Source organism: Carassius gibelio, chromosome A15 (assembly GCF_023724105.1).
Source record: "Carassius gibelio isolate Cgi1373 ecotype wild population from Czech Republic chromosome A15, carGib1.2-hapl.c, whole genome shotgun sequence".
Taxonomy (NCBI): Eukaryota; Metazoa; Chordata; class Actinopteri; order Cypriniformes; family Cyprinidae; genus Carassius; species Carassius gibelio.
Window position 1 is genome coordinate 14,324,638 of NC_068385.1, and position 16,039 is coordinate 14,340,676.

At 35.1% G+C, this 16,039-nt stretch overlaps 2 protein-coding genes across 2 annotated transcripts; both read right to left on the minus strand.

Annotated features, from left to right (window-relative positions):
- Positions 1–446: 446 nt before the first annotated feature.
- Positions 447–4,147, minus strand: si:ch211-229d2.5 (zona pellucida-like domain-containing protein 1). Its single transcript, XM_052617305.1, has 9 exons — positions 3,938–4,147; positions 3,601–3,821; positions 3,152–3,336; positions 2,409–2,481; positions 2,212–2,309; positions 2,041–2,121; positions 1,299–1,467; positions 1,049–1,180; positions 447–824 (listed from the first exon to the last, which is right to left on the minus strand). The coding sequence occupies exons 1-9, from the start codon at positions 4,029–4,031 to the stop codon at positions 690–692; spliced, it is 1,188 nt and encodes a 395-aa protein (XP_052473265.1). The 5' UTR covers positions 4,032–4,147; the 3' UTR covers positions 447–689.
- Positions 4,148–5,309: 1,162 nt separating this feature from the next.
- zpld1b (zona pellucida-like domain containing 1b) lies at positions 5,310–12,792 on the minus strand. Its single transcript, XM_052617165.1, has 11 exons — positions 12,364–12,792; positions 12,135–12,248; positions 10,969–11,189; positions 9,609–9,790; positions 9,399–9,471; positions 8,369–8,466; positions 8,027–8,107; positions 7,644–7,815; positions 7,451–7,556; positions 6,568–6,597; positions 5,310–6,284 (listed from the first exon to the last, which is right to left on the minus strand). Exons 2-11 carry the CDS (start codon positions 12,238–12,240, stop codon positions 6,121–6,123), a joined length of 1,233 nt encoding a protein of 410 aa, XP_052473125.1. The 5' UTR covers positions 12,241–12,248; positions 12,364–12,792; the 3' UTR covers positions 5,310–6,120.
- Between the last annotated feature and the right edge of the window lie 3,247 nt (positions 12,793–16,039).

The window sequence follows — 16,039 nt, forward strand, 5'->3', positions numbered from 1 at the left end:
AACAGGAAAGGAACTCGGACTGTTCTCACAATCCTACAAGCCTTTATTAATCACATTGCATGCAATAAAAGTAAAAACTCAACAAATACAAACAAACATGTTTCACAAGACAACTCTCTCATTACGCAACACATTGCATATGCATAATTCCTTTTCCAAAATGAAACTTTTCTTCCTTGATAATAACAAGTTTGCTCAAATCAAAGCAAGGCTCTTCATGCAGCTGTTATAATGACTTTATTAAATATTTTTTGTTGTTGTCACCTGTTCTTTTAAAGCTGTCAATCCTAAAGCCTTGGAATCTTGCTTTAATGTAGCACAACTTGAGCACAGATCCATTACACTGAACAGTTTTAAATGGCTAAAATTATTTATCTGCACAGAAATCCTTTTAAAACCATTGCTGCCTTTGTAATCCTCCTTCTCACACCTCCTTCTCATACATGTTTGTTTTAAAATGAAATGTAGCTCATTTAAACTTTGCGTCTTAAGTATATAAGTTATTATATAATATATATATTTTTTTTGGTTGCAATATTTGCATTTCAAATGACAATCGTGTTGTCTGCTATGCCGACAAAGCTTTTTAATTTAAAAGTCAGATATTAATCAAATGGATCCCTAGTTCCCACCTCCACCAGTGCTGTTGTATTGGTCCTACATGAAAAGAACTCTGGGATCACGGAACGTTAACGCAGCATCCTGAGTTTGCGGTAAAATGATACGGCCATGAGGGCAGCAACGGTGCCCACAATGACGAGGACGGCCAGAGCGATGCCCAGTCCTACAGATGCCCCATTACCACTGGCCTTCTGTGCGCTGCTCTGGGCTGTACAAGAATACAAGAGACAGCATGTCATTACCAAAAATGACCTGTCTTCTGTAAATGAATCAAATTAACGAGAGAGGCTTACCTGCTTCCTTAGTGCCAGGAGCTGAAAGAAAGAACAGTTTGCAGTTATTATCATTTAGCCACATTTATGTGTCTTAAAATAACTTCTGCATAAAATGTTTTTTTTCTATTACTATTATATATTATGACAAGGACAGTGAGGTAGAAGAGATCCATACATGTGTCTGCTTGAGTCCTAATAGGTCCTGAGGTGATGAGGGTGGTGTCCGAGACGCCATCTTTTATTGTCGCTGTCTGCGTGTCTCGTCTCCTCCTCCTGTTGCATTGCTGGTCAATGAAAATGGATGAGGGTTAAACAAAGCAGGACACATTTATCTGATGTTTCAGTTAAGACCCCCATTTTTGTAGTCTTATAGGCTAGTTTGAGGAACGTGTGGTACAGTACCATGAACTGGGCGCAAGTGCTGGTTTCACAAAGTCTGGTGATGCAGTGGAGGTAGTAGGTGGAAATGGTCTGGTTCTGCTGCTCGACAAAGCGGAAGGCCGGGAAGCTAAAGCGAGCCTTCTGACTGTTTCCATTCTCCAACATGGTGGTCATCTGATCCTGCGAGCACCTTTAAGAAAAGGAGAACATTTCAAGTTACAGAACTAGTTGACCCATGAATTTCCATGGCTTTGTGGCTTTGTTTCTGACTCATGTAATTTGTAATTGATGAAATGTTATGTCAGTTAATTTTTTTTAATTCAATTTTATTTTTGTTATAAAAAATATGTTTTTTTAAATTAAATTATACACATTTAATTATTAAAATTATGAAATTATAGATTATTAAATGTATAATTTAATTATTAAATTATTAAAAGTTTTATAGAGACCAAAACAACCATTTAAATTGATGAAATATTCTTTAAAATAATTATTTTTGTTATATTATTGATTTATAATATTTATTATAAATGTGGGATATATAAAATAAGTTTTTAAAAATAATCTTATAAAGACATTTCTTATTGTGATATATTCTTAAAATGTGTATTTTATTAAATAAACATTAATTTTATATAATTTTAAGTATAATATATAAGAAATAAGTAAAATAAATTATATTATAAATGCTATTTGTAACATGACTCAAAATTCCTTGACATTTCAAAACGACCCTTTTTTGACCTTGTTTTAGACTTACGGGACGAATAGGTTGAAAAAGGTTGAATTGGTGGGTAAGGCTGAGATAGAGGCATAACAACGATCCAGCAGAACATGATACCTGTGGAGGAGGAGGAGGACAGAATCAGTCGATTTCTACATTAACTAACGGAGGCATATCTTAGAAGAAACATCAGCAAATGTTCCTCACTGTGAAGTCAAGTTTGCTGCAATGACTTGCACGTAGATTCTGGTTCTGAGCTCAACACCAAGAGCAGGGATAACGAGTGGAGTTGTGTAGTTTATATCCTAGAGACACAATTAAAGTATGAAGCTATGGACACAGTATGACATAGCATAGAAAAGGCTGTAGATTTTGGAAACTTTTTCCTCCCGTGGGGTATTTACTTTGAAGAGCCGCATGCTTAAAGTGCTGATGAAGCTACCATTGTTGTCAATCACTGCAATGGAGGAGGATGACCTGAAGAGGGAGGTATAAAGATTACAAGTGATGCATAGCTAGAGCCCTTGAAAATAGTGATTCACTACTCAGGTAAGAATGTCAGCAAGCTGCATGTTTAATACTGTAGCCTACATTACTGTTTTGTTATTCATTTATTTATTTTTTAAAGTCTATTATATTCACCAAAGCTGCATCTATCAAAAATACATTAAATAAATGACTTTTTGAAACATTATTGCAATTTAAAATGATAATTTTTTTAGTTTAATATATTTTAAAATGTAATTCATTCCTTTGTTGGCAAAGCTGAATTTTCAGCATCGTTACGCCAGTCTTCGGTGTCACGTGATGCTTCAGAAATCATTCTAATACACTGATTTGGTGCTCAAGAAACTTTTATTATTATCAATGAAAACAGTTTAAACAGTTTCATCTTTTTGTTGAAATCGTGATACATTTTTCATTTTTCATTACAGACTCTTTTATGACTATAAACACACTCTTTACACTCACTTTCGACCAATTTAATGCATCCTCGTTGATTAACAAGAGTAAGCCAGAACATGGGCCAGTCCTAAAGTTCACTAAAACTCTGACTAGACTGAGAAACCAGCTTAGGCTGGTTTAAGATGTATTATCATTATTATTTCAGAAGAACTAATCTTTTAAGAGAGTTAAAGGAGCTTACACATCAACTTGTGTATTGTTGATCAGGTACTCCAGAGGATATGCACAGGAGTAAAAATAGCTCAGCTCGGCGTTGTAGGTCACTGTTCCTATTGTGGGGTCGAAAGATCTGACCACCCCACTGATGTTAACTGTCTGGATGTTAGAGAAGTCCGAGAAGATGCCGGTCCCTGGAGCACTGGTGGTCTACAAATGAACACAACGAAATGAATTAGACTTGAAGAGCGAGAGAGATATCAAAATACAGAGCAAATGGAAGGAACAAGGCCTAATTATCTATATTGACACGCTGTCAATGAGTAGCCTATGTAAGAGAAACACCTGACCCTTCTTGGTAGCCTCGCTAGTTTGCTAATCACTTTTCAACTTGCCAGACAGTGGGATCAGTTTGGTGTTTTTAAGTAGCCTAGAGAATATTTCAGTATTTAATGTAAATATACTAATACTCACGCGGAAGACACTGCCGCAGGAGTCTAATTGTCTCAGGGGGAAGTTGAAGCGCACAACCGGGGGATTTGCGGTCTCATCCAGCGTTCCCCGACACGACGGGTCACTTGCGACCCGATTGAGAATCAACAAACTCGCGTTGTATCCAGTGTAAATGACCGGGCACACCTGGATGGCCAAACTAATAGACTCGGTCCCGCAAAACACTGCGATGTCGGTGTACGCTGTAAGACAAAAACAAGAACCCTGATGTCTTCCCTATACAACTGATTAGTTATTTTTGTTTTAAAAGCAGTTACAATAATTATTGGAGAATAACCATGCAGGACAATAGGCCTACCTGGACGCCTGTAGGAAGTCCCACAATCATTAGGAGTAAGAGCCAGGTGGCCTTTAACCAGCACACCCAAAATCAACAGACTGAGTAAAGCCATGTCAGCTATCTGCTCTTTATCAATGTTCAAAAATGACCATTAAATGACTCTTTAAATGAAAGAAAATCTTGAAGCGCTTCTGAAGATATCCTTGCTGTTTAAGATCCTTTATCTCCTCAAAGTCTCTGTTGGATTGACTCGGACAGGCTTCAGTCTGTTATTTATACACATATGTGTGTGAAGAAGAACTTAATTAGAGTCCTTCCTCAGGATTGGGCCAAAACAAGGTCATTTGCCATTTGGTATGCTTGCTTGAGTTCTCAAGAACAATTCACTTTTGTGGATAAGGTACCATTACCTTGAGGCAAACCTTGAAACCTTACACATCACCTTTAAAGTTAGACCATAAACAATGACCACTGTCCTTGTCACCTTATACATCCTGAAACATATTAACATGTAATTTAATAAACTAGGTACAAACTCTTTTTGAAGAAGTACACAATATGTGGGAGGTCCCGTCTTCTCTTTGAACACAAGAGTACAAGTCTGTCAGTCTGACCTCTGACCTTGGATGCCTTTTAGGAGGTTTGCTACCATAAAATCTTGATGGTCATTGCATAAAATCTCACATTTAGAGACGGTTTCTACACACCTGGTTGGCAGTTGTGGTAATGATTGTCAAATGGATATGCTGAAGCGATTCATAGTAGAACACAAAAGAAGATATTTGGAATAATGTCTCAGTGTTTTTTGTCCATATTTTGAAAGGCAAAGCAATCTAAAACATCACTGGACTTCACTGTCTTTCATTATATTTCAAACTGTTTCAAAGAAGAAAGTAAGTCATTCAGGTTTGGAATGACATGAGGGGAAGTAAATGAAGGAAAACTGTTAATTTTTGGGTGAACTAACTATCCATTTGAAAGTAAGCCACAATTTAGTGTTTTGAGTTCTTCCTGTGCTTCTTACCTACAGCATATCAACAGCTAATAAGGGGAAATCTGTAAAAATGAAGTACAGATTCTTAGAAAATACCAATGGAGTTGTAATATGAACCTGTCAGCTGAGCTACCTGGGAAGGACAACAGTTTCTAATTAGGGTCAAATCAGGGTGTTGGGTGTTGGCCTTCTTCTATTGTCAAGGACATAAAACCATGGAAAATATTATGGAACTTATCATAATATGATGCCGCCGGCCATGACGTATTCAGTTAAATATTGTAGCAAAACAACACTTCATAAGATCAAAGCGAACATAAGAAATGAGAGGGAGATAAACCGATTTTATTAGGTTTTGACCTCGCTGCAGGCCCCGCAGTAATCTGGGATTATGTAGAGAAAGGATGCAGATTTAAACGGGTGCTTTGTGTCAACAAAAAGATTGTTAGAGTTTGAATTTAGATACAAATATGTTGAAAATGATCTATAAAACTGATACAAATGCAGATATATGATAAAATTAGTGAAATGAGACATTGATTTTGATACATTTTTATAATAAAACATTCAATTATGTGCAGCTGACAAAATCTGTTTGGGAAAAACATCAGGTTGTACATATTTACAATGAATAATAAAATAAAAAATGATAAGAGCATATCAATTTAATGTCACTATTTAAAACTATATCATGCAAATAATAAAAAAAAATAGTCCAGGTTAACAGCATCTGTGGCGTGCTGTTTATTACCAATCAAAAATAATTGTGATATGCCCCTACATTTGTAAAGCTAAACAAAAATGCATTACAAATCACTGTTTATTATGCGGTATTTGTGGTATTCAATCTAATCAGTTGCTGTCAACTAACATTTAATTTGGAACGCCTCGGTTTCATTTTTCTTATGTTTATTCATTGCTTATCTCATTGCACATATACATCGCATACATGCACAGTTCAAAAGATCAACAATAATTCATCAAGCAAATAATCTGACATCTATATGTGAACAATCTACATTTGTTTTGTGCTCTGCACTTCAAGACATAAAGGATCACAGACCCTGAAACGGACAGTAACAAACTGAGGTATTTTAAAAGGGACTATCAGATTAATATAAATTCAAATGAGAAAACTTGTTTGACAAAGCCGCCCAATGCCAATTTTGTGGTGTATCTCAGGGCACTCTGGATTGGGACGTCATGGTCATCTGAAGCTGGGGTTCCAGACCCCTGTCAGACCAGAAGGGCTGGGCTTCCTGAGCAGCCTGAGGAAGAGGACGAAGAGGCCCAGGCACGTCACACCTAACACAGACACACCTGATATCAAGGCACTGGTTACAGCATTCAGATGCTGCGAGGATCCGCTCACTGCAGGGGCACAGAGAGGGGGGAGCGGGGGTCAGCAGAGGATTGTGGGGGAGAATGGGGTCAAAATCAGACAGGATAGTTCTGTAAACCACAGTTGTCATTAATCTCATTTGCAGAACTTGATACTGTTTTCCATTGTTTCAATGTGAAAACAGAGCTGATGTCTCACAGAAAGGACACTGTGGGGAGGGATTGGGGTATTTGGGGTATTTGGGGTGTCTACTAATGAAGAACATTTTGCAGGCTACTTAATCTTTTTTTCCCCTCTTAAGAAACATCTTACCAAGTTGTGAATTGTTGACTGGAGATTCATCTAAAGAAAAAAAGCAAGATGTATGTGATTTTAGTTTTTGTGGTAAATAGACTGAATTACATCAATTACATCTCAAGCATTAAATTGAAAATATTAAGCAAATTCTACATTTGAATTTAATTAAAAGGTATCTAAAAATGTAAAAAAAATTCACTCTCAAAGGTACAACTAAATACATAAAATCTTCTTAACATTACATACACTGGGGCATGAATAATTAATAAGTTTGCCTTGTTTTACTGTTTGCTTTTGCACCATGTTGTTATTGATTTTGTTGTCATGTTTAGAAAAACTAGCCATTGATTATTATCATGATCATACTGTGTACCAAGAGGTGTGTGAGGTCTGTGAGATCAACTACAACTCGTTTTTTAATATATCTTAAAAACATATTATATATCACAGGGTGATGTTGTCTCACAGAAATGAAAATATGGATTTTTGTATGGTTTATTAAAATATGACTATTTAACATTTGTATGTATACATAAACACACATTTAGTAAGATTTTTTAAAAGATTGTAATACATTTATTCAGCAAGGATGCATTAAATTGATCTGATAATGTTTCAAATAAAAACTTTCTAGTCATCAAAGAATGAAAAAATGTATCATGGTTTCCACAAAAATATTAAGCGGCAGAACTTGTTTTCAACATTGATAAGAAGAAATGTTTCTTCAGCAGCAAATCAGCATATTAGAATGATTCTAAAGGATCATTTACTTTACTACCATTATTAAATTTAATTATATAAACAAAAAACTGTGTAACAACTTTTAAAGGAAATTCAATTTGATTTGTCTTATTCTTCGGTGCATTTAATGGACTATAAAGCTGAGGATGACTCTCACCCCTCCTAGTGATTATAGGCCCTGCGGTAATGACGGCATCCCCTGAGGATGAACCTGATACCACATGTTCATCCACAGTGTCTCTCCTCCTGCGTTTTCCACAGATCTGCCAGGAGAGATATTACAGTCAGCCCTTTTTCAGTTTGTACATATATAAATAACCATCAAATATTTCAACATTATGACGTTTTACCGGAATTAGTATTGTGCAGTCATCTGCTCTACACAGCTTTGTGATACAGTGCAGAAACACAGTGGACATCTTCTGGTTCTTATGTTTCACAAAACGGAAAACCTCAAACGCAAAGCGGCCCATTTGACTTTTCCCGTTCTCGAATACAGTGGTCTGTGGATCCTTGTAGCACCTATTTAAACCCCCACAAAAATAAAGCCTCTATAAATCTGCTTAAACCTACAGATAAATAAATTATCTTCAGTCATACTCAAACAAAATTGCAACCGTGCACGCACACACAAGTGATTTCTTCTAAAAGGCCTTTGTGCATTGCATAGTTGAGCAGGTAATGAAGACTCACCGAGTTAATGTGCACATCATTTCAGAAAATACTCAATTACCCAAAGAAAAGGTCATAGCGTATCCCATCATTAGGGTTCCCAGAGGGGGTTGCGTAACAGTGATCCATCAGAACATTCCACCTGTGGGGGAAAACAGTCATTTCTGCTATTAATGGGAATCAAATCCTCTAATCGCAAGCAAAAAAAAAAAAAAAAAGTTAATAGGGGCTCAAGATCTACCCTCTATTCTACCCTCTATTCTCTATTAGATTTACCCAAATATTATTTATACTAGTAAATTGTCATAGTTTATTGTAATCTGCCTTCACAAACTTAAAATACTGTGAAGTGTTTCAATAATGAGTTTATAATAAAACATCCATTTCTCTGTATGATATATACCTCCTGTCCAGATTTGTAGCCTTGACTGCAGCAAACACATGAGTCTTCAAGGACAGGCCGGACATTGGTATAGAGATCAGCTGACTGAAGGTTGAGTCCTGTCAAATATGAGACAAAGAAAATGAGGTGCTGTGATGGTGGTCTACGCCAGTCTTCATTTCAACATGCCATTTTTACGTTTTGATATAAGTTTGAGAACTACGTTCACATTTTTGTACACATCCACAACATGAAATTGATAATTGATCCTAAGGAGAAATCATTTATAATTAAAGGGGTCATATGATGCTTTAGTAAAGATCATTATTTGGTGTATTTGGTGTTACAGAATGTGCTGACATGCTTTAATGTTCAAAAGACACATTCGTTTTCAAATACTGTACATTATTGTAGGTCCTCTATGCCCCGCCTCTCTCAGGTAGTTTTCTACAAAGCCCCTCCTTCCGACAAGTGCAGTCTGCTCTGATTGGCCAACTGACCCAGTGCATTGTGATTGGCCGAACACTGCGAGCACTCGTTGGAAATGTAATGCTCCTTCCATTAATAGCGATAATGTCCTTATAGTTTTACCATCAGTTCAAGCACGAAAGAGGAACAGAGTGACATGACAGACACGATGCGCAAAACTAGCAAATATCTCTTTGGATTTGTTATTTTAGTCTTTGCAACTCTACAGATCTTCAAGATTTTGTAACACTCCAAAGAGAAAGGAAAAATTTAAATTGCATCATATGACCCCTTTAAGTCAATAAATCCAATTTAATTTGCAATTCTAAGTTAATTAATTTCTAATTTTCTAATTTTAAATTAATATAATTTTAATTAATTTCTTTATATACATTTGTTTTTGAAATTGTAAGAAATGTTATGTATTTTTATGAATATTGTGAATCTTTTTAAAGTACTTTTAATAATAATAACAACAACATGTAATAAAAAATAGTATAGAAAATGTATGAATGTATTGTGTTGCATTACACAGCCATACTTTAAAATGCATTTTATTTGGTGAACTTCAGAGATCACTCACATTGTAAAGCACCAAACTGAGAGTGCTCAGGAAAGTGCCATTATTTTCCTTCACTGATATTGTAGCAGATGAGCTGGTAAAGGAGGTTGAGATTAAAACAAGATATTATGGCTGTTTACAGCAAAGCATTGATTATTCTGATAAATGCAGCACAGTTCTTTGACTAAAATAGTTGTAGAAGTAGGTTGCTACATCAGAAAACAGACTCACGCTGCCAGCTGGCTGTTGTTGAGCAGGTACTCCAGAGGATAACTGCAGCTGAATTTATACACCAGACCTGGCAGGTAGCTGATAACAGTTGGAGGGTCTGGGGTGTCAATGTAGCCCGATATATTACCCATCTGTACCCTGGAGATGTTCCCATATGCATTAAAGCTTTGAGATGTAGAAACCTGATTAGAGAGAATTATTTTTTTTTTTTTATATCGTATAATCAAATGTGTTCTTTAAAATCACATATCAGTTATGTTATGTAATACACAGTTAAAGAAAACAGTTCATCCAAAAATGAAAATTGGCTGAAAATGTACTCACCCTCAGGCCATCAATGAATTAGATGAGTTTGTTTGCTCATCGCAACAGATTTGTCCAAACAGCTGATAAAAACATCAGACCAATCCATAAAAATATATCTGAATATATTGATTTGAGAGTACAATAAACATAAAAATTTTCAGGATATGTATACACAGAGAAAGGCCGTACTACTACTACCGCGGGTTGAAGCGACCCCAATTATGTTATTTTAGCACTAAGAATGAGATTTTTACTGAGGGACCCCACTCAAAACACGGTTAGTTTGGGCTAGTTTTGTTGTAAACACCTGGCAACCCTTTCTGTCAAGCAGGTAACGTACTATTACTAACATAGTGGACTCATTGAAAAAGACATTGGCATCACGTATTAAAGAGAAAATAATCACTTCAAGAGACTTTTAAGTGAATAAAATAGCCGACAGCCTTACTTACTGGAGTTCCTCAACTATTGATGTCTCTCTCACCGGACTTGTCTGTGTGTGTGTGTGTGTGTGTGTGTGTGTGTGTGTGTGTGTGTTTGTGTGTGTGTGGGTGATGTAAAAGAGCAAAACAGGCATTTGGACCAAAGCACTGTGAGGCAAGGGAGGAGAGACTAAAACATTTATTTTAACACAATTATTTAAAGTATAAAACATTATTATTTACAATACACAGCGTGATTTTAATAATAATTTTAGGGGGGACAACCATCAGATGGGGGGTCCTGGACCCGACCCGCCCCGTGATTTAAGCCTATGTTCACAAGATGTTAACTGATGGATTGAAGACGTGTGGTTTATTTGTGTATTATTATGATTTTTTTATCAGCTGTTTGGACTCTCATTCTGACGGCACCCATCCACTGCAGAGCATCCATTGGTGAGCAAGTGTTGCAATGCTACATTTCTCTAAGTCTGTTCCAATGAAAAAACAATCTCATCTACTGCTTAAATGGCCTGGAAGTACATTTTTAGCAAAAAGTGAAGCTAATGCAAGTTAAAATATACAGTATTCCAATAAAACATGTCTTGTGTGTAAGTGAATGCATCCCTCACCTCCAGCGTGTTTCCACAGGACTCCAGTGTGCTCAGGCTGATACTGAAGAGCACAGCCGTGGGGAAGGTGTTGTTGTTTATGAAGCCTCGGCACTGGACATCTGCATGACGACCGTTCAGGGCCAAGTCAGCATCAGTGTATCCAGAGTACAGCACAGGACAGAGGTTAATCTTTAGTGTGATTGTCTGAATGCCACAGTATACGCTGATATCTCTCTCACCTTGAGGAATAAAACAAAACAATATAAATAAATGAATCCTCATAACATGTGTCACAATTGGAGACAGAATTCTTTACTAAACATGATCTTACAATAAAATACAGTGGAGTCAAAAAGAGGAACTGTGTCAGTTTAGAATTCTTTTCACACGCTTTTCATTACAAATTATATCAGTGTGATAATGTAAGTGCAAAGTATTACTATGACTAAAAATATTATTATTCATTTCAAAATGTTTTAGTCCTCTGACAGCAGATCTTGTAAACTGTAAATTCTAGATTTTCAGACTTAAACTTTTGGACCTCTCTATATATAATCATTTCCTCTAGTATAGGGACATTCAAATGGAAAAACAAGCATTTATATATTTTTTTTTTAAAAAGATTACTAAATTATTTATTATCTAAATAGATTTGTTTACACTTCTGTTCAAAGGTTTTGGGTTGGTATCATTTTTATTTATAACAAAATAAATAATAATAATAATAAATAAATAAAATAGAGTCAAATTAATAATAATAATAATAATAATAATACAATTTCTAATAATAATCAGTAGTTGTTGATATTGTGAACTATTATTACAATTTAAAAAAACTTTTATTTTTATATATTTTTAAATTGCAATTCATTTCTGTGATGGCAAAGCTGAATTTTCAGCAGACATTATTTCAGTCTTCAGTGTCACATGATCTAGAAATCATTCTAATATGCTGATTTGCTGCTCAAGAAATATATTATTAATGCTTAATATTTTGGGGAAACCATGACACATTTTTTTTTTGCAAATAATAAAATTTTTCTTTTTGCAAAAGAAAAGCATTTTTTTTTTAAACAGAAATCTGTTTTAACATTTTGTTTGCCTTTTCTGTCACGAATCAAACAAACACAGATCTTACCCACTTTTGAACTGTAATGTATTACTGTTTATTTGGCTCTTCTTACCAGGGAATCTGCTGTGGTAGTTTGGATCACAGTTGAATCCACTGAACTGTGTAAAACCGAAATGAATCCCACTGAAAAGCAGAAGGGGAACACATATCCACTCCATTTCAACACCTGGAAAGGAAGGAGAACAAAAATTAGAACGAAATCAATTCAAACAATGACTGGCATAACAGTAATATTTTTTGACAACACAATGGCATGTAAAGTGCTGAGATCCCTCTCTCACCTCAGTCCCCTGATGCAGGTGAGCTGCGCTCCATGCGTTTCGGCCTGCTGCCGGTGAGTGAATGCGCAGCCTGGCATCTCCACAGGGCCTCCTGCACCACGGGCCTCTACCGCCGCCAAAACAATGAGCCATTTTCAGAAGCCTTAAACAAAAAGAGCTGTCCAGGACAACATGGGAAAATCCATCACAATCTCAATGCGCTGAACAAATCTTTTTTTATGGAGCCAGAAACATGAGCAGCTTTTACGATTTCCCACTCGTCTCCTCATAGCTTGATCTGCCTCAGTCATTGCTCAGTAATATCTGAGCTCAGTGTGGGACTGAAGGAAGGAATTATGTTTTCATCGGCGGCTGAAGTGACTAAAGGGCCTATTCTCTCTGTCAGTCCATACGGGTTGATAGTGAGTGTGCTGTTATTGTCTCTGTGGCCTCCCGGTTCCTCACAATTATCTCGACCAGAAAGCAGATGAAGATACGATCACAGACTGCCCATTTTTGGGCATTAAATACTAAAGATAATAGATAATGGCAGATAATTGCTGTCCTATCTAATACTCAGATTTAATCAGTTTATAGTAACATGTTAATATGCAGTAATAAGCAATTTTTTAAAAGCTGAAAAAAAAGATTTTTATATAAACATTTAGTATTCTGTCTCAAGAACATGAATCCAATATGCAAATTTGATGATCCAGAAACATATCATTATCAGTGTTAAAAAAATAATAATATATTTAAATATAATATAATTTTTTTTTTTTTTTTTTGCACAAATTATTTATTTTTTATTTTTTTTTTGGGAAAAGAATAACACTGATTTAAAATAGAAATATCTTTACTGCAAACCTTTGATCAATTTAATGTGTCCTTCCTGAATAAAACTATTAATTTATTTCAGAAAAACCAACAAAATCTTACTGACCCCGAACTTTTCAACACTATATGTATCATTGCTTACATTCTGCAGGTTGGTAAGAATACTTTAATTATGAGTCATAAACAATATTGAATTCGTTGGGATGCTAATCAAATGGTTTATTAGGGGAGATACTATAGCTGCTTTTGAAGAATCTTTCACTTATTAGGCTGTTGAAATCAAATAGGTTGAACTTTTGACAGGGCTGCTATTCAGACTGCAGTTAAACGGATCAAATGGCCTCCTTCTCCTGAAATGAATACACAAATAAATCCTGAAACAACAACCATCTACTGTACTATACAACACCCACCCATGAAATGACCCAGATGTACTGTCCTGAAGGATTACATGACATTCATTTGTTTTTAGTGATCACTGTGCTGAGATCAGAGCTATGAGGACATTACATTCTCACACAAATCCTTCTTGGTTTATCTCGAGGAACAGTTTATCATACAATCACCATTTTCAGGGTTAAACCCTTAATTCTAGAGTTAAATTTAGACAGCTGTAAAATATAAGCATACACCATACTCCCATATAGTTTGCATTTCCTCAAATGTGTTTATATTAGAGTCCAATCAACATGAAAGTCAATACTTATTATAACGTCATTAATTTTCCACACAGAGGCCTTAATAAGAGTGACAGACTTAATAATCTAGATGTTATGACCTATATGTTAAAACATATGTAAGCACCTTTTTCATAGTCTTGCATACACTATTTTAATTTAATTTGTTTACTTTCCCAGTAGAGCTTACAGTACTCTGTAAACTACTGTACTTTACAGAAATTTCACTTTAATGCAAAAATACAGCAACTGCTAGATTAAGTTACCGTTAATTTGACAATAAACATTTTACAGTTTACGCCACTAGCAAATCAAGAAAATACTCCAATTACGACTGATTTGTTTCATTTGTTTTAATATAACTTGTTTTATTGCTGACAAATATATAGTGAATATCCCACACGGTACAGGGCAGGCTATATCTATTTTTAAGTAAGTTATGTACTCTTACTTTGCCCACCCAACCGGTGTGAAAACTATCCGAAACAACTGATAGTAAGGGACTTTCAGAATACATGCTTTGTTTGTTTGAATAATAAAACCTTGGAAATGTGACTACAGTTCCAAAGGAGGACAAGAGATGTCAGCTAACATTTCAGGGTGCACCATTCAAATACAAGCCCCCCCCCCCCGTTATTAGTTTTTATTTTCTAAAGCAACAGATCATTTTATTTTGTTAAGCTCCATATTAAAATAAATCACAACATATTTCTCAGTAAGAGGGGAAAATCGTGTGGGTGTGAATTTAAGCTGTTTTCATAAATTATTATTATTTTTATTTTTTTGAGAAATCAGAAAGTGATTTTGTTTAAATGAAATGTAAATGTATTGAATTACTTTAATTAGTTAGATGCTCTCACCAGCTGATGCTCAGATGACAAACTGTTTTGTTGCTCCTTGGGCTAGCCTATATGATTAAATCGCATTAGTTTAGTCATTTAAATAAAATAAACGTTCATTAGATCTGGATGTTTTAAACTAATTATTAATTAAACATAAGTATGTTTTATCTCCCACATGAAAGGGAGAGAAAATTATGTTTATCTGCAGCATCATAGGCGCATCTCGGTGCCATCGGCATAATAACTCGACCGCGCCCTCTAGTGTTCATATCAGGTGGAGCACAGTCTTGTGTCACTGCCATTAAGTCATCATAACATTTCTTTACAAATGATTTCTAAACTAATGTTCAGAAGTCACTCCTCTTTAAACATATAGTCTTTAAAAATGATCATTGTTCATTTTTCAACATTCTTTGTATTTCCATAATTCTTTCAATTTAATTTTATCTATAGCCTCAATATTATCTCTTTTTTTTTAGGTTTTTGAAAAAGTCTCTTATGATCACCAAGGATGCATGTAGGCCAGTTGCTTAAAGACTCAGTAAAAACAGTAATATTGTGTATATATGCATATAGATACATGCTTTTTTCAGGTTTCATTGATGAACAAAGTTCAGAAGAAAAACATTTATTGGAAACAGACATTTGTGTATCATTATAAATGTCTTTAACTGTAATTCCATTTTTTTTATCAGTTTAATGCATCCTTGCTGAGCTGAATGAAAGTAATATTCTTTTTAGAATAATAACCCTTAAAATAATGACCCTTCTTCAAAATAACTTTTCCACAGAAGAAAAGGTAATATTGTGAAAATAGATAGTGTTTTTACTGTATTTTAAACAAATAAATGCTTTGATAAGCAAAATAAATTTTGTTCCCAACGTTTGACCCATAGTGTACTGAGTGACAATGGACATTAGTTCGTACTATATATGAAATATAAAAACAAGACAGACACACACACACACACACACACACACACACACACACACACACACACACACACACACACACACACACACACACACACACACACACACACACACACACTCATATTGGTTCAAATATAATGATAAATAAATAAATAAATAAATACCATTTAGTACGTTTAAAATGCCATTTGGTTTAGGAGGACACAGGAAGCTTCCTCATAAACTATGTTCATGTTGTAATACCAATGTCATACACACCTTAAGAAGTTCGAACTACATTTTATATATATATATATATATATATATATATATATATGCCAATAGAACATCCTAAAAACACCCCTTTAAAAAAATTGACAATGTGCTGTTAAATAATTGTATAGAAGACCTGTATTATCACTTGAAATC